Source organism: Scyliorhinus torazame, chromosome 28 (genome assembly GCF_047496885.1).
Source record: "Scyliorhinus torazame isolate Kashiwa2021f chromosome 28, sScyTor2.1, whole genome shotgun sequence".
Lineage (NCBI taxonomy): Eukaryota > Metazoa > Chordata > Chondrichthyes > Carcharhiniformes > Scyliorhinidae > Scyliorhinus > Scyliorhinus torazame.
Genome location: NC_092734.1, coordinates 18,919,228 through 18,940,472, shown reverse-complemented (window position 1 = coordinate 18,940,472; position 21,245 = coordinate 18,919,228). Strand labels below are relative to the sequence as shown.

Here is a 21,245-nt window from a genome sequence, read left to right as displayed (position 1 = left end):
AGTTCGAGTACAATAGATGGGTCGTTTTTTGTACAGTGTGTGCAGGAGGGTTTCCTGAAACAATATGTTGACAGGCCAACAAGAGGCGAGGCCACGTTGGATTTGGTTTTGGGTAATGAACCAGGCCAGGTGTTGGATTTGGAGGTAGGAGAGCACTTTGGGGACAGTGACCACAATTCGGTGACGTTTACGTTAATGATGGAAAGGGATAAGTATACACCGCAGGGCAAGAGTTATAGCTGGGGGAAGGGCAATTATGATGCCATTAGACGTGACTTGGGGGGGATAAGGTGGAGAAGTAGGCTGCAAGTGTTGGGCACACTGGATAAGTGGGGCTTGTTCAAGGATCAGCTACTGCGTGTTCTTGATAAGTATGTACCAGTCAGACAGGGAGGAAGGCGTCGAGCGAGGGAACCGTGGTTTACCAAGGAAGTGGAATCTCTTGTTAAGAGGAAGAAGAAGGCCTATGTGAAGATGAAGTGTGAAGTTTCGGTTGGGGCGATGGATAGTTACAAGGTAGCGAGGAAGGATCTAAAGAGAGAGCTAAGACGAGCAAGGAGGGGACATGAGAAGTATTTGGCAGGAAGGATCAAGGAAAACCCAAAAGCTTTCTATAGGTATGTCAGGAATAAGCGAATGACTAGGGAAAGAGTAGGACCAGTCAAGGACAGGGATGGGAAATTGTGTGTGGAGTCTGAAGAGATAGGCGAGATACTAAATGAATATTTTTCGTCAGTATTCACTCAGGAAAAAGATAATGTTGTGGAGGAGAATGCTGAGCCCCAGGCTAATAGAATAGATGGCATTGAGGTACGTAGGGAAGAGGTGTTGGCAATTCTGGACAGGCTGAAAATAGATAAGTCCCCGGGACCCGATGGGATTTATCCTAGGATTCTATGGGAGGCCAGGGAAGAGATTGCTGGACCTTTGGCTTTGATTTTTATGTCATCATTGGCTACAGGAATAGTGCCAGAGGACTGGAGGACAGCAAATGTGGTCCCTTTGTTCAAAAAGGGGAGCAGAGACAACCCCGGCAACTATAGACCGGTGAGCCTCACGTCTGTAGTGGGTAAAGTCTTGGAGGGGATTATAAGGGACAAGATTTATAATCATCTAGATAGGAATAATATGATCAGGGATAGTCAGCATGGCTTTGTGAAGGGTAGGTCATGCCTCACAAACCTTATTGAGTTCTTTGAGAAGGTGACTGAACAGGTAGACGAGGGTAGAGCAGTTGATGTGGTGTATATGGATTTCAGCAAAGCGTTTGATAAGGTTCCCCACGGTAGGCTATTGCAAAAAATACGGAGGCTGGGGATTGAGGGTGATTTAGAGTTGTGGATCAGAAATTGGCTAGCTGAAAGAAGACAGAGGGTGGTGGTTGATGGGAAATGTTCAGAATGGAGTACAGTCACAAGTGGAGTACCACAAGGATCTGTTCTGGGGCCGTTGCTGTTTGTCATTTTTATCAATGACCTAGAGGAAGGCGCAGAAGGGTGGGTGAGTAAATTTGCAGACGATACTAAAGTCGGTGGTGTTGTCGATAGTGTGGAAGGATGTAGCAGGTTACAGGATATAGATAAGCTGCAGAGCTGGGCTGAGAGGTGGCAAATGGAGTTTAATGTAGAGAAGTGTGAGGTGATTCACTTTGGAAGGAATAACAGGAATGCGGAATATTTGGCTAATGGTAAAGTTCTTGAAAGTGTGGCTGAGCAGAGGGATCTAGGTGTCCATGTACATAGATCCCTGAAAGTTGCCACCCAGGTTGATAGGGTTCTGAAGAAGGCCTATGGAGTGTTGGCCTTTATTGGTAGAGGGATTGAGTTCCGGAGTCGGGAGGTCATGTTGCAGCTGTACAGAACTCTGGTCCGGCCGCATTTGGAGTATTGCGTACAGTTCTGGTCACCGCATTATAGGAAGGACGTGGAGGCTTTGGAGCGGGTGCAGAGGAGATTTACCAGGGTGTTGCCTGGTATGGAGGGAAAATCTTATGAGGAAAGGCTGACGGACTTGAGGTTGTTTTCGTTGGAGAGAAGAAGGTTAAGAGGAGACTTAATAGAGGCATACAAAATGATCAGGGGGTTGGATAGGGTGGACAGTGAGAGCCTTCTCCCGCGGATGGATATGGCTGGCACGAGGGGACATAACTTTAAACTGAGGGGTAATAGATATAGGACAGAGGTCAGAGGTAGGTTCTTTACGCAAAGAGTAGTGAGGCCGTGGAATGCCCTACCTGCTACAGTAGTGAACTCGCCAACATTGAGGGCATTTAAAAGTTTATTGGATAAACATATGGATGATAATGGCATAGTGTAGGTTAGATGGCTTTTGTTTCGGTGCAACATCGTGGGCCGAAGGGCCTGTACTGCGCTGTATTGTTCTATGTTCTATGTTCTATAATTGCAGGAATAAACTGAATCCACTTGCTTGAAAACATGCTTGAAGGGCGATATAATCATGAATTAATCTTGTGTGATTTCAATACTAGACTATATAGACCATTAACAGGATTCACTGTCCAATTTAGATACAGAAGCAAACAGGAAGTCTACAGAGATAGACACTTTATATTTTGTCAAGTATTTCTAGTTCATACAAAATTTGTTTCCTGAACACTATGTAGCTATTGACGCTTTTTCCTTCAGGATTTCATTTGCTCAATCTGCCACCTCCACAGAATACACTCAGTTCCCCTGCAACAGTCAAGAAAGCCCAATAACGCCCCTACTTCCTAAGGAAGTTAAAGAAATTTGGCATGTCTGCATCGACTCTCACAAACATCTACAGGTGTGCCATAGAGAGCATCCTATCCGGCTGCATCACAGCCCGGTATGACAACTGCTTGGCCCAAGATCGCAAGAAACTGCAGTGTGGTGAACTCAGCCCAACGCATCACACAAGCTTGCCACCTTCCGATTGATTCTGTCTACACCTCCCGCTGCATTAGGAAGGCAGACAGCATTGTCAGAGACCCTCCCACCGAGGCTTTGCCCTCTTCCAGACCCTTCCAACAGGCCGAAGATACACAAGTCTGAAGACCCGCACATCCAGACATAGGAACAGCTTCTTCCCGACAGCTACTAGACTCAACGACTCTCCCTCGGACTGATCTGTTCCCTGTAAGAACACTATTCACAAAGCCCTATGCTGCTCTTGCTCAAGCATTTGCTTTGTTTGGTTCCTTGTTCCGCACTGTAACCAATCACTATTTGTTGATGTACTCTGTCAATTATTCTTTTTGTCTACTATGTGCGTTCTGTGGTCGCAGAAAAATACTTTTCACTTTACTTCGGTACATGTGACAATCAATCAATCATTCAGTAAGTATTTAACATTTTGCACACAGTGGAGACCCAGAAATGTAGGTAATTAGGAAGTTTGAAGAGCTATTTAGACTACAGGTTGGATCTTGGGTGAGTGGCCAAACAGCAGTGCTCATCTAAATGTAAGTCGTGTCATCAGTCTCTTGTAATGTAGCTGTGTGCCCTAGACGTATACATCCAGAGCAAATGTGACCAAGTGTCCATTCTGCATGTGCAAATTGACATATTATATCAGGCAGTAACATCTTGACAGCAACAAAAGACGGTAAAGTGCTAACATGTACCAAAATTATATGTAGGGACCAAAGAGAAAATGCTGGAAAATCTCAGCAGGTCAGCAGTATCTCTAGGGAGAGAAAGAGCTAATGTTTTGAGCTAACGTTTATGATATATAGGGAGTTTGGTTCAAATGCAGAAAGATCACACTCCCCTGTCCAGCACTGTGGCACAGTGGTAAACACTGCTGCCTCACAGCACCAGAGACCCGGGTTCAATTCTGGTCTTGGGTGACTGTCTGTGTGCAGTTTGTACATTCGCTCCGTCTGCATGGTCCTCAGAGTGCTCCAGTTTCCTCCCACAGTCCAAAGATGTGCAGGTTAGGTGGATTGGCCGCGCTAAATTGCCCCTTAGTGTTCAAAGATGTGCAGGTTAGGAGGGGAAACAAGGATAGGCCAGGGGAATGGACCTTGGTAGGATGCTCTATCAGAGGATCGGTGCAGACTTGATGGGCCAAATGGCCTCCTTCTGCACTGTAGGAATTCTGTGTTTCTGAATTGGCAGGAAGACCTGTGATGATTATTAAATTATTGAATACTTTATCATAGACTGTAGTTAAGGCAAAGATCATTTCATCTTTTGAGGGAAAGTAGATAAATATTTAAAACAAAAGGAAGATGCATGACTATAAGGATAATCAAATTGGTTAGATTGCTCGAGCAAAGAGCTAGCAGAGGCAAAATCGGCAAGTAACCTTCCCTCTGTGTTTTGAATTTCAAGATTAAATGGGCAAAATGGACCTTTTGAGCACCTTTCGAACAAAATCTAACAGTTTCTTGTTCATCTGATTGCCAGAGACTATTCGTCATACATTGGCAGGCACATCAAACAAGCAGACAGGAAGTAGGCACGTACGCTTATTCAAACTCAGTGACTATGCTTCATGCCTTTATTCAGCCCTGATCTAAATAAAAGGCAGAAGCTGAAAACCATCCTTTATATGCACTGATCCTCAGATATATAACAGGAACACTGCTTGCCATCACAAGCTGGAACAACATCAGAAAACAAGCTAGCAAGAGGGCGTTTCATCCAAACGAATTCTGATCTGCTGCAAATATAATACTTTCTACCACCAGCCAATACAAATCCCACTTCATTCAATTTGAACTGTTGATATTTTTAGGTTGTCATTTTATTATTCCCAGTCCTTTTTTCCTGCAAGAGTTGTATATTTAATTTCATTTTTATTCTATCATAAGGAAAAACTCAAAGTTCTATCCATTCATTCAGTAAATTTAATTTCATGGAAATAAAGCATGCAATGAGAAATGCCCATTAAGTGAATTAATCCCGTGCTTTCCAACACATCAGATACTATTTAGAATCATACAGCACAGATGGAGACCATTCATCTAATCATGACAGTGCCAGATCGATGGTGGAGCTGTCCAATTAATTCCACTTCCTGCCATTCCCCATGGCCCAGTAAATTATTCTCCTTCAACTGTTTATCAAACTCTCTTTTGAATGTTACTACTGAGTCTGGTCCCACTATCCTTTCGGCAATTTATTCCAGATCACAACTCTTGTGTAAAATGTTGTTCAAGCTTCGCCCTTAGGACTCACTGACACCACTCCGCACAAATCCTAAGTATATACTGGTTATTATGGTTGCCTTCATAACCGTGACTGGAGGGCATTTGGAAATCTTTTGAAGCGAATAGCTATAACTTCCAAGATGATGCAATGCAATCATTTGGAAATTCTAGGATATTCACTGTTTAGCTCTGAACTGTTGTATTCTGTTGACCCAAAGATCTGGGTTCACAGCGCTCATTAACCCATCAGTTATTGATCCAAGTTAAAATCTCCATAAAATGTTAAATTTTTGTTGTGACATTCATATTCATCAAGACAAGGAGTGTCGTTGTTTGGAAATTGAATACTTTGCATTTAAAACATCCAGATGCAAAACCAACTAATCACATGCTCCTTTAGTCCACTCTTATCCAAAGGTGTGCAGGTTAGGTGGATTGGATACGTTAAATTGCCCCTTGGTAGCCAGGGATTACAGGGTTACGGGGATAAGGTGGGGGAGTGGGCCTGGGTGGGGTGCTCTTTCAGAGGGTCGGTGCAGATTCGATGGGCCGAACAGCCTCCTTCTGCACTGTAGGTATTCTATAACTAACCACCTTCAGAAAGCCCATATCCTCTACCTGCTTCTACACCTCCAATACAAAACTATCGTAAATTCATGAATATCAAAGAAATGAGTGGATAACAACATTAGTAGCTTGTGTAGACTGTTCAATAACTCTTTAGTAGAGAAGAAATGAAATATCCAGCAGACCCAAAGTGCAGCATGCAGGGTACACAAATACCTGGAATCAACAAGCACCAATAAAGCAGGAGTGCAAATGGATTAACATATCAAAAGCAAAATAATGAGGAAAAAATTAGCTCTACAGCTCCTCAAAGGAAAACATGAGAGGGATCAGTAGGATGGATATCAGAATATGCTGATATGGTCAGAAGTGCAAATAGAGACAGACAAAAATGAACACAAGATGAAACAACGAGAAATTCTTTCAGTTTCAAGAGGTAACACGGAAATTATAATAAAAGATGCAAATAGGTTCAGAACAGTATGAGCACATTACAGCAAACATTTAATAAAGATACAAGCGACATGCCCTCTACAATGTTCTTCCATGAAAAATGAATGAGTGTAAATGAAGGACACAATACAGAATAAGGTGGACAAAATATGTACATAGACGATGAATTGATTGAGACATAAAGTACCATACATTGGAAGGAAAATAGTGAAAACACATATTCTATGAACGGTGCTCCATTGCTTTCAGGTCTGTAGGTCATCCAACTGTCCCAAGCGTGTAAAAGTGCAGGCATCACTGCTGTCTGATAAACCATGACCGTAATCTCGGGTTTCAGATCCTGACCCTCAAATACTCTTTACCTCAGTTGGCCGAAGGCTGAGCTGGCACATTGGGGGCGATGATTGGGTTATCTCTGTCTGCCATTGTCGAGAGGAGGCTCCCAAAATATGGAAAATGCCCCACAGTTTCCAGAATCTCACCGTTAATATTAATCAAGAGGGAGAGATGTCATGCTGTACGAGTTGGCTGGAGGATCTTAGTTTTTTTCGGGTGATTATCAAAATGCCCATTTTCTCGTATACTTCTGAAAAAGCGGTCGACAGTGACCATTAGTCTCACTTGCACACTGAAGCTTAATTAATGAAGTTAGTTTTGGATTGCAGGCAGATTGTAGGTTGAACAGTTTCCTGTCTGTTCTGTAAATTATCTCCATGCCCGTGGATAATTTGCTGGAGGTGAGGCAAGCAGATGGAGAAGACATGTACAATATCACAGCCTCGTTCGACCTCGGGCATCTTTGAGAAAGGATCTGGAGTGGTTCCACTGGTGGGGATCAAGACCTGCATGTCATCATGGAGTAGGCGGAGTGACAAATTTCTGAATGCAGCCAAACCTGAGGAGGATACTCCATGAGCCTTCAGGGCTGACAGAGTCAAAGTGTTTTGTGAGGTTTACAGGAGTTGGTGCTGTTCCTTGAATTTTTTGCTGTGCTCTGCAATGAGGATCATTTCTCTGGCACCTCTCGATGGACAAAAGCCACTCTGGAGGGAACTCTTTGCCACTGGGAGTAGGCAGTTGAGGAGGATCCTTGACAATGATCTTCTATGTGGCAGACAGCAGGAAGACTCCTCTGTAGTTATTCCAACTAGGTTTGTCTCACTTCTTGTATACAGTCACCATCACAGCGTGCCTGAGATTCCCATGGCGGGCACTCCTTTTCCCAGATGAAGGGGTTATGAAGTTGTACAGCTTTGTCAGGGGTATTTCAAAATTTCAGCAGGGATTCCCTCTACTTTGCTGTTTCTCAACTTTTCTCTGGACTATGGTGGCCCAGAGAGACGGAGACAGACGGGATATTGAGGAATCAAGTGATTTTCATTCATTCCTGGGATGTGAACATCGCTGGCTGGCTGGGCCAGCATTTATTGCCCATCTCTAATTACCCTAGAATGGAGTGGCTTACTCGACCATTTCGGAGTGCATTTAATTACTATGGATCTGGTGTCACATGTTGGTAAGGATGGCAGATTTACTTCCCCAAAAGGCATTAATAACCCAGGTGGGTTTTTATGACAACCAACACTGGGTTAATGGTCTTCGTTAGATTTTTAATTCCATATTTTAATCTGCAATCAAATTTCACCATCTGCCGTGGTGGGATGTGAACCTGGATTACTTGTGCCTCTGGATTACTGGTACAGTGAAAATACCCCTATGCCACCACCTCCCTGCATTCAAGTCAATGAAGAATTCTTCAAAACATTCGCTCTGCCAAGCACTGCCTGCCTGTCCTTTATGAGCTCCTCTCCATGCTGGTGTGCTAGTCTCTCAGCAGGCCCTTGAACACTCAGGCTTGAGGTCACCTTGACAGCATTGAAGAAATGACATATGCCATTTGTATCTGTGAGTTGTTCGATCTCTCGTACTCTTTTTATCCACCATTTGTTTCTTATGTCATAGGTTTCATGCTACAACATTGCCTTCAGGCACCTGTGGAATGCTATTTTTCTCGAGATGTGGTGAAGTTTCCAGTCTGCGAAAGCTTTGCATTTAGGCTTAGTTAGGTTCTATACATCTTGCTCGCTTTCATCCAACCAGTCACAATGTTTCCTCCTCACAGGTGTTTGTTATGGTGGACCGTAGAGTCGACCAGGCACCAAGAGCACACTGTAGCTCCTGGTGGCTGGAGGTTGGCAGTGAATGACTAAGACGAGCCACTCAGGGAGTTCTTTATGCATTTGGTGTTCATTTTCTTGTAGCCGGTTTCCTGTTGTTTGGGAGCCCAGCTGATGGAGATGATAGATCTGATAAACTGGTGATTTGTTCAGCAGTTATCGTTGGCACCTGTCATGGCACAGTTGGTGTGGACATCACTGCGGTCCCTTATTTAAACAATGATGCAGTTGAGCAGATATCAGTGTTTGGGTCTGGGTGTTGCCATGAGGTTTTGTTCTTGTCGCTCTGGTAGAATAGATTGTTGGTAATGACAAGGTCATGCTCCAGACATTTTGTAAAGAGGAGGACTATGTTAGAGTTCATTTCCCTACTCATTGCTTGCCAATCAAACCCTTTCAAAGATTTGCAACTTTTGCAACTCTGTTGTGAAATCTCTGGATTGGAGGCAGTGCATAAAAGAGCCATAAGGATGATTCCTAATGGGTCTCTCATTAAAGTAAAGACTGAAGAAACTCAAGAGCCTTTCAGCCTTGAAAAAGGTCTCAGAAGGGCGGGACGGTGGCACAGTGGCTAGCACAGTTGCCTCAAGGTGCCGAGGATTCGGGTTTGACCCCGGCCCCGGGTCACTGTCCGTGTGGAGTTTCCACATTCTCCCAGTGTGGGTCTCACCCCCATAACCCAAAGATGTGCAGGGCAGGTGGATTGGACGCACTAGATTGCTCCTTAATTGGGTAACAAATGAATTGGGTACTTTAAATTTATTTAAAAAAAGAAAGAGATCTCAGAACTGATCCTCGAGGTTTTTAAGATAGTCTACAGAATCAGTAAATGCGGTAAATTGGTTTAGAATAAAGCAGGGGAAACAGGTTTAAAGTAGCAAAATGCAAATTTAGGGACGATGACAAGCAGCCTTTCTTTATGTAAAAGCACGACAGCCAATTGGATTATGTAATATGGTTCTTCAGGGTCTTCGATAAATGAGATATTCAAGAGGCTTCCATTAATAGCTCGACCAAAAATCTCTCAGATTGAATTTGAACCTATGTTTCTCAGTCTCACAAACAAAATTGATTTAAAAACTACCATCTATATCAAACATTCCTCTCATCATTTAAAATCACATAGAATCATAGAAGAATCATAGAAGTTTACAGCATGGAAACAGGCCCTTCGGCCCAACCAGTCCATGCCGCCCAGTTTTTACCATTAAGCTAGTCCCAGTTGCCCGCACTTGGCCCATAACCCTCTATACCCATCTTACCCATGTAACTATCTAAATGCTTTTTAAAAGACACAATTGTACCCGCCTCTACTACTACCTCTGGCAGCCCATTCCAGACACTCACTACCCTCTGAGTGAAGAAATTGCCCCTCTGGGCCCTTCTGAATCTCTCCCCTCTCACCTTGAACCTATGCCCTCTAGTTTTAGACTCCCCTACCTTTGGGAAAAGATGTTGACTATCTACCTTATCTATGCCCCTCATTATTTTATAGACCTCTATAAGATCACCCCTAAGCCTCCTACGCTCCAGGGAAAAAAGTCCCAGTCTATCCAGCCTCTCCTTATAACTCAAACCATCAAGTCCCGGCAACATCCTAGTAAATCCTTTTTTTTTGCTCCCAGCATTTACCCTGTCATAGAATTTACAGTGCAGAAGGAGGCCATTCGGCCCATCGAGTCTGCACCGGCTCTTGGAAAGAGCACCCTACCCAAGGTCAACACCTCCACCCTATCCCCATAACCCAGTAACCCCACCCAACACTAAGGGCAATTTTGGACACTAAGGGCAATTTATCATGGCCAATCCACCTAACCTGCACATCTTTGGACTGTGGAAGGAAACCGGAGCACCCAGAGGAAACCCACGCACACACGGGGAGGATGTGCAGACTCCACACAGACAGTGACCCAAGCCGGAATCGAACCTGGGACCCTGGAGCTGTGAAGCAATTATGCTAACCACAATGCTACCGTGCTGCCCCTTCATCCCTTCATCTTCTTCAGTAAATATTATTCTATGTTTTCAAATTCTTATAAATAGGAGGTTTAAGTTTTAAAGTTATCTGAATAATTCTTTACTAATAATTTTTCTAGTAAATCCATGGATTTTGAAGATATAGCCTCAGCAATTATTGGAGTGATTTATAATAAACTCCTTTGATTTGCGACTAGAGATGCATCTCAACCTGATTTACCTAATTCACAAATATTTTGCCTTTTCCATATCAAACATAGATTCCCTCCAATGCAGAAGGAGGCCATTTAACCCACCGAGTCTGCACCAGCCCTTGGAAAGAGCACCCTACTTAAGCCTACACCTCCACCCTATCCCCGCAACCCAATAACCCCTCCTAACCTTTTTGGACACAAATGAGCAATTTAGCATGGCCAATCCACCCAACCTGCACATCTTTGGACTGTGGGAGGAAACTTGAGCACCCGGAGAAAACCCACGCAGACATGGGAAGAAAGTGCAAACTCCATACAGGCAGTCACCCAAAGCGAGTATTGAACCCAGGTCCCACGAGCTGTGAGGCAGCAGTGCTAACCACTGTGCAACCATGCCGCCCATAACAATGAATACTTATCCATTATATACAGCCCAGGGCCCTGAGCCAATATTAATTACTTTAAACTTCTCCATATTAAATACTATCTGGCATTTGGTTAACCAGTTTACAATTTCTCTAGATCTGTTTATTTTCTATTTCTAAACTGCACACCGGATCACGTGGCTTGGTGCCATCAGCATCATGCAGTTGTATCCAAAGATCATGCAAACATAAAGGTTTAGCTCGTGTTGTAAACTTGTGCACAACACTACAATTTCAATGTTGTTGAAAACAGCTTCCATTTTGCAACACCAATAAACATGTGGCATAAATCTGGAACCAGAGCCCAACACGAAAGTCTCCCTGTGACAGCTGGTGCCATGAACTCTTAAGTTTGACACTGTGTGGAGCATAACTTGAGACGGTTAATGCGTACGTAATTGTCCCTTGAAGGTTCTGGCTACTTTGTAACTTAAACGTAAAGTTAAAAGTGTTTACGCTCCAGTGAAACCTCGCAAACGGTGAAATCACAAACGGACGACTTACATTACAATGGGAGTTGGGTAGATAGGTTTCAGAAATGCAAGGGCAGCATTGGTTTGTGCAGTTACTGTATTTATTACCAATTTATGGAACATGGCAGATGGGGAAGCCTCTGTGTTCAATATTGTAATAAAAGAATCCAACTACAGACCCATCTATTCTTTTAGCATCCAATACATGTTGGGTGGCACGGTGGCACAGTGGTTAGCACTGCTAACTTCACGGCGCCGAGGACCCGGGTTCGATCCCGGGTCACTGTCCGTGTGGAGTTTGCACATTCTCCCCGTGTCTGCATGGGTCTCATCCTCACAACCCAAAGATGTGCAGGATAGGTGGATTGGCCATGCTAAATTGCTCCTTAATTGAAAAAAAAAAAATTGGGTACTCTAAATTTCTAAAAACAAAAATTTAACAAAAGCATCCCAGACATGTATTGAAAATTTTAAAAAGAGACGATCCTCATTTAAGAATCACCTCAAAACTGGCAGACAAGCATCAAGCATAAAATAATTTCACTGAAAAAGTAACATTCTCTCTGGCTCTGGCTATTGTGCATTATCCCTCCCCGCATGTTTACTGTATCAACTGTTGATGGATTTACATAAAAAGATAAATAAATTGGCAAACATTTCCTAATTGAACAGAACTGTAATTGCAGCTCTGGAGCAAGAGACTCAGGCACTTCCAGGTCAATTTCTCGGTTGCACTTCAGCAGCAACCATTCCAGGTGCTGCTTCTCACCCGGTCAGGAAGGTGCTTTAAAAAAAGAGATGTAAATGTCCACAGTCAGGACTAATGGAAAGAATCTATTTCCACAGACTTCGACAGCATCTCCCTATTAAAATGTGCAGAGACCTCTGCTCTGTCACGGCTGCCGCCTGCTCGGCATCGACCGCCACATCCATCCAGAATAGAATTAATAAAATGAAATAAATTCAGGGGCGGCACAGTGGCGCCGAAGACTCCATACTCTTATAGGGGACTCAAAAAGTTAGCAGGCAATCTGGGAAGCAAATGACAAGAGGATTGGAGAACAAGAATAAAGAAGTCTTGCTACAATGGGACAGGGCTTTGATGAGACCGCACTTAGAATAGGGTATACTGCACTTCAAAAATAACGCATTGTCTGGGAAGTGCTTTGCAACATCTCGAGGATGTGGATGGCACTACATAATTGTAAGTCTTTGTTCCTCATTGTAGCAGAGTATCAAGGCACCACTGTACACAGTACATTTACCCATGGGTCTCCTTTCTCATTCGCAAAGTAATCTGCGAAACATGACTCCATAGGATAAGCTGCACTTGGACAAAGGGAGCAAGTTAGAACATTGTATTTCATTGTATACAATCAGGTTTGGCCTTAGCATCTCAAACTCTGCTAATACATTACTCATACTATGTGAATAAAGGGAACAAATACATAGCGGTGATCCTATCAGCATTCACCAAATTATCATTAAGTTTATTTACCTACATAATTAAATCCATCCTTATGCCTTCATCACAAACTATGGTAAACAGTTTTTATAATACAGGAGCATCAAACATAGATTTGTTTGATTTTCTGTTCGAACACTGCCTGAACAAGCAGTGAAGCTCAAAGCAACAAAAGTATTGTTACAGGTAGGCTTACATTAACACTGCAATGAAGTTACTGTGAAAATCCCCCCTGTCGCCACACTCCGGCGCCTGTTCGGGTATTTGGAGGGAGAATTCTGAATGACCAAATTACCTAACAGCACGTCTTTTGGGACTTGTGGGAGGAAACCGGAGCACCCGGAGGACACCCACGCAGAAACGGGAAAATGTGCAGACTCGACACAGACAGTGACCCAAGCCGGGAATCAAACCTACGACCCTGGTGCTGTGAAGTAACAGTGCTAACCACTGTGCTGTTGTGCCGCCAAGAGGCCAGGATTAGGGGAGAGCATATATTTAGGAGGGTTATGGAGTTGGAGGAGATTACAGACTTAGGGAGGAGCGAGTCGATGGAGGAATCTGAAAACATGGATGAAAATTTTAAAACTGAGGTGCACCTTAACAACCTTGCCAGCACTCCCCATTCCTGGGAACACAAAATAATTCCCAGCACTGAATGTGGATTGTAACCTTCAAAACAGAAATAATACTTATTTAAATATGCCATCATTTCATCAAACAGAAATATCAATTAGTTTTTGCAGTATGAATTTCTAACCTTGCATCATTTAAACATAGCTTTGCACTAAGTAACATACTGTTTTAAATCTATTGCAGCTGTGCTAAACATTCAAAACATGAACAACAAATACAGTACCCACCAACACAATCCTCAGCCATGCTGCTTTTACCACATTCTGCTTTGGTCTGGGAAGATTCAGGTTGCAACTTTCCGATTTCTTAGTGTAACAGTAGTGTCATTCATGCTTCTTTCTGTAATGAAATTCAATACAATGTTATCTAAAAACTGCCTCTAAATATATACCAAAGCCAAACAAAATGAAACCACTGGATTACTGAATTACTCTTCCAGTTAACACAAAATCTACTTATTAGCAAGTGATTTACAATATACTGGGGCATCATTCAAGAAGCAAAGTTTCATATATGATGCAATGGGACTTGTCACAAGGTGATATATGTGTAAAAATAAGTAATTTCTATGATATTCTCTGAAGTTACAATACTTGGTATTATGGGGGTTATGTGAGAAGTGCAACTCTGAATCAGAATAGGAGTATATCATTGAAATATTTTTTAAAACATTTTTTCCAATTCAGGGGCAATTTAGCGTGGCCAATCCACCCACCCTGCACATCTTTGGATAGTACGAAGTCTTACAACACCAGGTTAAAGTCCAACAGGTTTGTTTCGATGTCACTAGCTTTCGGAGCGCTGCTCCTTCCTCAGGTGAATGAAGAGGTCTGTTCCAGAAACACATATATAGACAAATTCAAAGATGCCAAACAATGCTTGGAATGCGAGCATTAGCAGGTGATTAAATCTTTACAGATCCAGAGATGGGGTAACCCCAGGTTAAAGAGGTGTGAATTGTACCAAGCCAGGACAGTTGGTAGGATTTCGCAGGCCAGATGGTGGGGGATGAATGTAATGCGACATGAATCCCAGGTCCCGGTTGAGGCCGCACTCATGTGTGCGGAACTTGGCTATAAGTTTCTGCTCGGCGATTCTGCGTTGTCGCGGGTCCTGAAGGCCGCCTTGGAGAACGCTTACCCGGAGATCAGAGGCTGAATGCCCTTGACTGCTGAAGTGTTCCCCGACTGGAAGGGAACATTCCTGCCTGGTGATTGTTGCGCGATGTCCGTTCATTCGTTGTCGCAGCGTCTGCATGGTCTCGCCAATGTACCACGCTTCGGGACATCCTTTCCTGCAGCGTATGAGGTAGACAACGTTGGCCGAGTCGCACGAGTATGTACCGCGTACCTGGTGGGTGGTGTTCTCACGTGTAATAGTGGTATCCATGTCGATGATCTGGCACGTCTTGCAGAGATTGCCATGACAGGGTTGTGTGGTGTCGTTGTCACTGTTCTGAAGACTGGGTAGTTTGCTGCAAACAATGGTTCGTTTGAGGTTGCGCGGTTGTTTGAAGGCAAGTAGTGGGGGTGTGGGGATGACCTTGGCAAGATATCCATCGTCATCAATGACGTGTTGAAGGCTGTGAAGAAGATGACGTAGTTTCTCCGCTCCAGGGAAGTACTGGACGACGAAGGGTATTCTGTCGGTTGTGTCCCATGTTTGTCTTCTGAGGAGGTCGGTCCGGTTTTTTGCTGTGGCGCGTTGGAACTGTCAATCGATGAGTCGAGTGCCATATCCCGTTCGTACGAGGGCATCTTTCAACGTCTGTAGATGTCTGTTACGCTCCTCCTCGTCTGAGCAGATCCTGTGTATACGGGGCGCTTGTCCATAGGGGATGGCTTCTTTAATGTGTTTAGGGTGGAAGCTGGAGAAGTGGAGCATCATGAGGTTATCCGTAGGTTTGCGGTAAAGCGAAGTGCTGAGGTGACCATCCTTGATGGAGACGAGTGTGTCCAAGAATGCAACTGATTTTGGAGAGTAGTCCATGGTGAGTCTGATGGTTGGATGGAACTTATTAATGTCATTGTGTAGTCGTTTCAGTGATTCTTCGCCGTGGGTCCAAAGGAAAAAAATGTCATCGATGTATCTGGTGTATAACATCGGTTGAAGGTCCTGTGCGGTGAGTAGGTCCTGTTCAAACTTGTGCCTGAAGATGTTGGCGTATTGGGGTGCGAATTTGGTCCCCATGGCTGTTCCGTGCGTCTGGATGAAGAACTTGTTGTCGAAGGTGAAGACGTTGTGATCCAGAATGAAGCGGATGAGTTGCAGAATTGCGTCTTCTGGAGATTAGCAGTTGTCGGTGTTGAGTACTGAGGCTGTTGCAGCAATGCCGTCATCATGGGGGATGCTGGTGTAGAGTGCCGAGACGTCCATTGTGACGAGGAATGTTCCTGGTTCAACTGGTCCATGGGTGCTGAGTTTCTGTAGGAAGTCCGTCGTGTCGCGACAGAAGCTGGGTGTACCTTGTACGATGGGTTTCAAGATGCCCTCGATGTAGCCAGAGAGGTTCTCACACAGGGTCCCATTGCCTGAAACGATAGGGCGGCCTGGTGTGTTGGCATTATGTATTTTCGGGAGGCAGTAGAGATCTCCAATGCGGGGCGCACGTGGGATGAGAGCACGTAGGGTGCTCTGAAGATCTGGATCCAAGGTCTTGATCAGTCTGTTAAATTGGCGGATGTGTTGCTTGGTCGGATCTGCGGGTAACTGTCTGTAGTGTTCTTGGTTGTTCAGTTGTCGGTATACTTCTTTGCAGTAGTCCGTTCTGTTCAGTACGACAGTGGCCCCTGAACCCCAACCTCAAACGAACCATTGTTTGCAGCAAACTACCCAGTCTTCAGAACAGTGACAACGACACCACACAACCCTGTCATGGCAATCTCTGCAAGACGTGCCAGATCATCGACATGGATACCACTATTACACGTGAGAACACCACCCACCAGGTACGCGGTACATACTCGTGCGACTCGGCCAACGTTGTCTACCTCATACGCTGCAGGAAAGGATGTCCCGAAGCGTGGTACATTGGCGAGACCATGCAGACGCTGCGACAACGAATGAACGGACATCGCGCAACAATCACCAGGCAGGAATGTTCCCTTCCAGTCGGGGAACACTTCAGCAGTCAAGGGCATTCAGCCTCTGATCTCCGGGTAAGCGTTCTCCAAGGCGGCCTTCAGGACCCGCGACAACGCAGAATCGCCGAGCAGAAACTTATAGCCAAGTTCCGCACACATGAGTGCGGCCTCAACCGGGACCTGGGATTCATGTCGCATTACATTCATCCCCCACCATCTGGCCTGCGAAATCCTACCAACTGTCCTGGCTTGGTACAATTCACACCTCTTTAACCTGGGGTTACCCCATCTCTGGATCTGTAAAGATTTAATCACCTGCTAATGCTCGCATTCCAAGCATTGTTTGGCATCTTTGAATTTGTCTATATATGTGTTTCTGGAACAGACCTCTTCATTCACCTGAGGAAGGAGCAGCGCTCCGAAAGCTAGTGACATCGAAACAAACCTGTTGGACTTTAACCTGGTGTTGTAAGACTTCGTACTGTGCTCACCCCAGTCCAACGCCGGCATCTCCACATCATCTTTGGATTGTGCGGGGTGCCACGCGGAGAATTTGCAAACTCCACACGGACAGTAAACTGGGACTGAACCCGGGTCCTCGGCGCCATGAGGGCTGGGGCGAGGGCATCTTCTTCATATGAAGACTAGAGGGGAAATAAAAAATAGCTTCTACAAATCTGTATTTTGCCTGGAGTGTGGTAAACTGGAGAACATCCTAACTTATGGGTAAGAAAAAAAAATTAAATATTTTTTTCCCACAGTATATTTACGTCAAAGGTGAACACTGGTTTCATAATTCTTTTATTTTTTAAAATAATGAACGCCTACTGATATTCATGGCTCCAATGAGCCACTGAACCATACGCACAAGAGCACGTTCTTGATAAATGATCAAACTACGTTTTTACAGCTGGTAGGAAAGTAATTTGAGCCCCATCACCTGGATAACTTAGGCAAATAAAAGCACGTGGAATTCAAATTTAAATTTACTTAAATGGGAAAAGTGAATATACAAAGGTTTTATTCCACAATGATCTCCATAATTCAGGTGGATGGTATGTTCAAAACTCATCATTGAAGATCACATAACATACAGGTTCAGATTTGAACTATACAAGCGAAACCAATACTCTACCAGGCCTGATACCTCAACCCGCGGCATAACAACACAAATACAAAAACAATTATTTAGTTATGAACACAGAGAAATATTATTTTTACCGGTTCAAGTTCAATATAATCATGCCCAGTGCTATCAAACTCCCCATGGCAGCTGTGTTGCTGTTACTCCTTAAGCCCGTTTTTGGTAGTCATTCATGGCCTAACGCAAAGCAGTGTCGGCTAAAAACACATCAATTGTCTTCTCAGCAGCAAGTGTTATTGCAAAGTTCCAGAAGAGAGGGGAATTTGAAAAGTTTTTGACCAATCTGCAACCTAGTGTACATTTGCCATATGCTTGCCATAACACCCATTGTTACAAAAATAACCTAGAAACTGCTGTAATGTATATATATATAAATATATATATATTTTTTTTAAATTTAGAGTATCCAATTCTTTTTTTCCGATTAAAGGGCAATTTAGCATGGCCAACCCTGCTTGTGGGGATGAGACCCACTCAGCATGGGGAGAATGTGCAATCTCCACAGGGACTGTGACCCGGGGCCGGGATCGAACCCGGGTCCTCAGTGCCGTGAGGCAGCAGTGCTAACCACTGTGCCAGTGTCGCCCCATGTATATATAATATATATAAAACCAAACACACAGAAATTATGATCGGTGACAAATAGAAATGGTTCAATTTATGCTTTTACATTAATCTGAATCCCTCTACAAGATTACATAAATTTACAGACAAATGCTTGGGAGCAAATACAAATTATAGTTTTCTTTTTTTAAATATGCAGTTTGTCATAGATTGAAAAAAGTTCTATTTGAAGTGCATGAAATGGCAATACTTTAAACTTACTGTAAAATAACAAAAAGGTTTTTACTTTCTGCCAATTCTTCACATCTCATCCCAAAGATCTTTAAAAGTAGTAAATCTTACTCGATCAGTTCAGATAATATCTGCCCACAATCTTTATCAGAAGCACTAATGTTAACCATAGGAAAATATGTAGTGCAGTTTTGAGCAGAAGACATAATTCACCAGTCTTTCCTTACAAGAGGGTTATTAGGTACACACAAGGAGACCACAGCAACACTGACAAGACTCCAGTTCCTTGTAAAACGGTTCAGTAAAAGCACCAACTTGTTTACTTATTTTACTTTGCAGATTGCTAAGATAATTGCAACACCATTCAAAAGGTCGAAGCGATAAAATATAAAAGCCTCTGCCTCCATGAAGTTATTCATCTTAAAAGGTGTATCAGACAAAGAAAGGCAGGAACTATATTAAGTTCAGTACTCAGTTTGTGCTCCAAGCTATTGGTTGCCAAGAGTGAATCGCTTCCACTGTTTGGTTTTCAGTGTGTACCTTGGACTCTTTTTGTTGACCCTCATACCTTTTCAGTTTTCATTATTTGCCATCATTCAATTACAGAGAAAGTATTTTTCTCTCCTTGTCCAAAAACCATATTGACCGTAATCCATCATATTACCATGTGGAATAATCAAAGTACACAACTACATTTTAATCTCTTCATTTGCTGCATTTGTGTCCATGCCAGTATACATTTTAACTCTGAACACCAAGAACATTTTTCCAGCTTATTTATTTCCCCATTTTGTTCACAAACCTACCCCCATATAATCTTGTTTTGGAGGAAGCTGTCTGTGCTCCACTGGTCAATCATTTTTCGATCCTGCTGGCCACACATCGGCTGTATTGAAATTGCTATTCGTGGAACACAAGAATATTCCTGCAACAAATTCTGTTGTCCAAATGGGACAAGGAATAACTCCTTTATTCTTACCAAGATAACACTGAAATTGGTAATTAATTCGAGGTTTGCACGCTTAAATTCTGTTTTCCTGCTGTCATTCTTGTGATATTGGGCAGCAGGTGGCACAGTGGTTAGCACTGCTGCCTCACAGTGCCAGGGACCCAGGTTCTATTCCTGCCTTGGGTGACTGTGCGTGTGGAGTTTGCACATTCACTCAGTGCCTGCGTGGGTTTCCTTCCACAGTCCAAAGATGTGGAGGTTAAGTGGATTGACCATGCTAAAAACAAAAAAATCCCCTCAGTGTGCAAAGATGTGCAGTTTAGATGGGGTTAAGGAGATAGGGTGGGGGAGTGGGCTTAGGTGGGGTGCTCTTTCAGAGAGTCGATGCAGACTCGATGGGAGGAATGGCCTCCTTCTGCAATGTAGAAATTCCACGGATATTGCATATACAGTAGAAATTGTAACCATGACAAAACTATTTGTTTTGTTTAGTTATGGTTTTCTACCTATTCCCTGCAAGGAAGATAAGAATTTAAGATCCACCTGCAACCACAGTCTTGGACCAAGCTTAATTTCATTCTTGCAAGTTTTATTTAATGGCCTGAAAAGTTGATGGAAAAGCCAGGTGGCTCTGGAATATGCAGGCTGTATAATTTATTCCAAAGTATGTATGACAGTCAGCTGTTTATTAATGTGGTCATAAGTTATTCAAAAGTAAGGAAACATCAGTAATAGCTATCAGCTATATTTAAGAATCAGTAATTGTTGAAAGTCAGCTTGGTGTTATCACGAGTATCGGCCGGTACCAGCTTCTGCAGCAGAAAGAAATAAAACACACTGTAGATATTGACGTATTCTCCGAATCACACATCACTATGATTTGGGCACTTGTCACTGTTCCATTATTGTAACAGCTTCACATCATGGTACTCCCTATTGAACACCAATGTGAGGGAATAATCATCACAAAGACTGTAATAGTTCAAGCAGAAAGACCACCACCACCACTTCTGAGGGTGACATTGGCAGCCTCAGCGACACCCCAAGAGCAGACCCAGAAAAAAAAGAGGTAAACATTAAGTGGCAATACCTTCTGTTTTATTTTCCATGAGCTGAGCAAAATAACTTTGTATGTAACTATGTAGGCATACTTACAGCAATGTTGGTTTATTCGCATGCTCGACTTTACAAGAAATTGCACTTCTGTAGCATAGAATGTAGAAAATGAATGATGTTGAAGGAGGATGTGTGACAGACCACATCAAAGGTTGCAAAGAAGTGGGAAAGGACAAAGAGAGATATTACATTATGATCACGCTTAAAGAGGATGTCGTTTGTGACTCTGGTACGGTTATTTCATGTTATGGCTGCTGCGTAAAGCTTATTGGAGCCTAAATAAGCTTATTGGGGCCTAAAGAAAGCAGTCATTCTGCCACACTTGTAAATGTAAGTAACCACTTCCAATTGTTCATTTTTAGGGTTTCAAGAATATGGGGAGATTGCATCGTGAATACTATGGGTAGTTTTGGTGTTTTTTAAGGAAGGATGCAAATGCGTTGGAGACAGTTCAGAGGAGGTTTACTGGATTGATAACTGGAATGAGTGGGTTGTCCCATGAAGGTTGGGCTCGTTTCCACTCCAGCTTAGAAGAGTGAGGGGTGACTTGATTGAGGTATATGGTATTGACAAGGTAGATGTGGAAATGATGCTCTCTCTTGTAGGTGGGTCCAGAACGAGTTTAAAATTAGGGGTCGCCATGATAGGACA

General features: G+C 43.4%; 1 protein-coding gene across 12 annotated transcripts in view; it reads right to left on the bottom strand.

Moving 5' to 3' along the window:
• The window catches only part of dlg5a (discs, large homolog 5a (Drosophila)), a 259,461-nt gene that overhangs the window by 182,244 nt on the left and 55,972 nt on the right, over positions 1-21,245 (bottom strand). For all 12 annotated transcript variants that reach the window (XM_072491581.1, XM_072491584.1, XM_072491585.1 and 9 more), the window contains exon 2: positions 13,735-13,846. In XM_072491581.1, coding sequence (XP_072347682.1) covers positions 13,735-13,753 — 19 coding nt within the window. In that variant the 5' untranslated portion in view covers positions 13,754-13,846. The remainder of the gene's footprint in view (positions 1-13,734; positions 13,847-21,245) is intronic.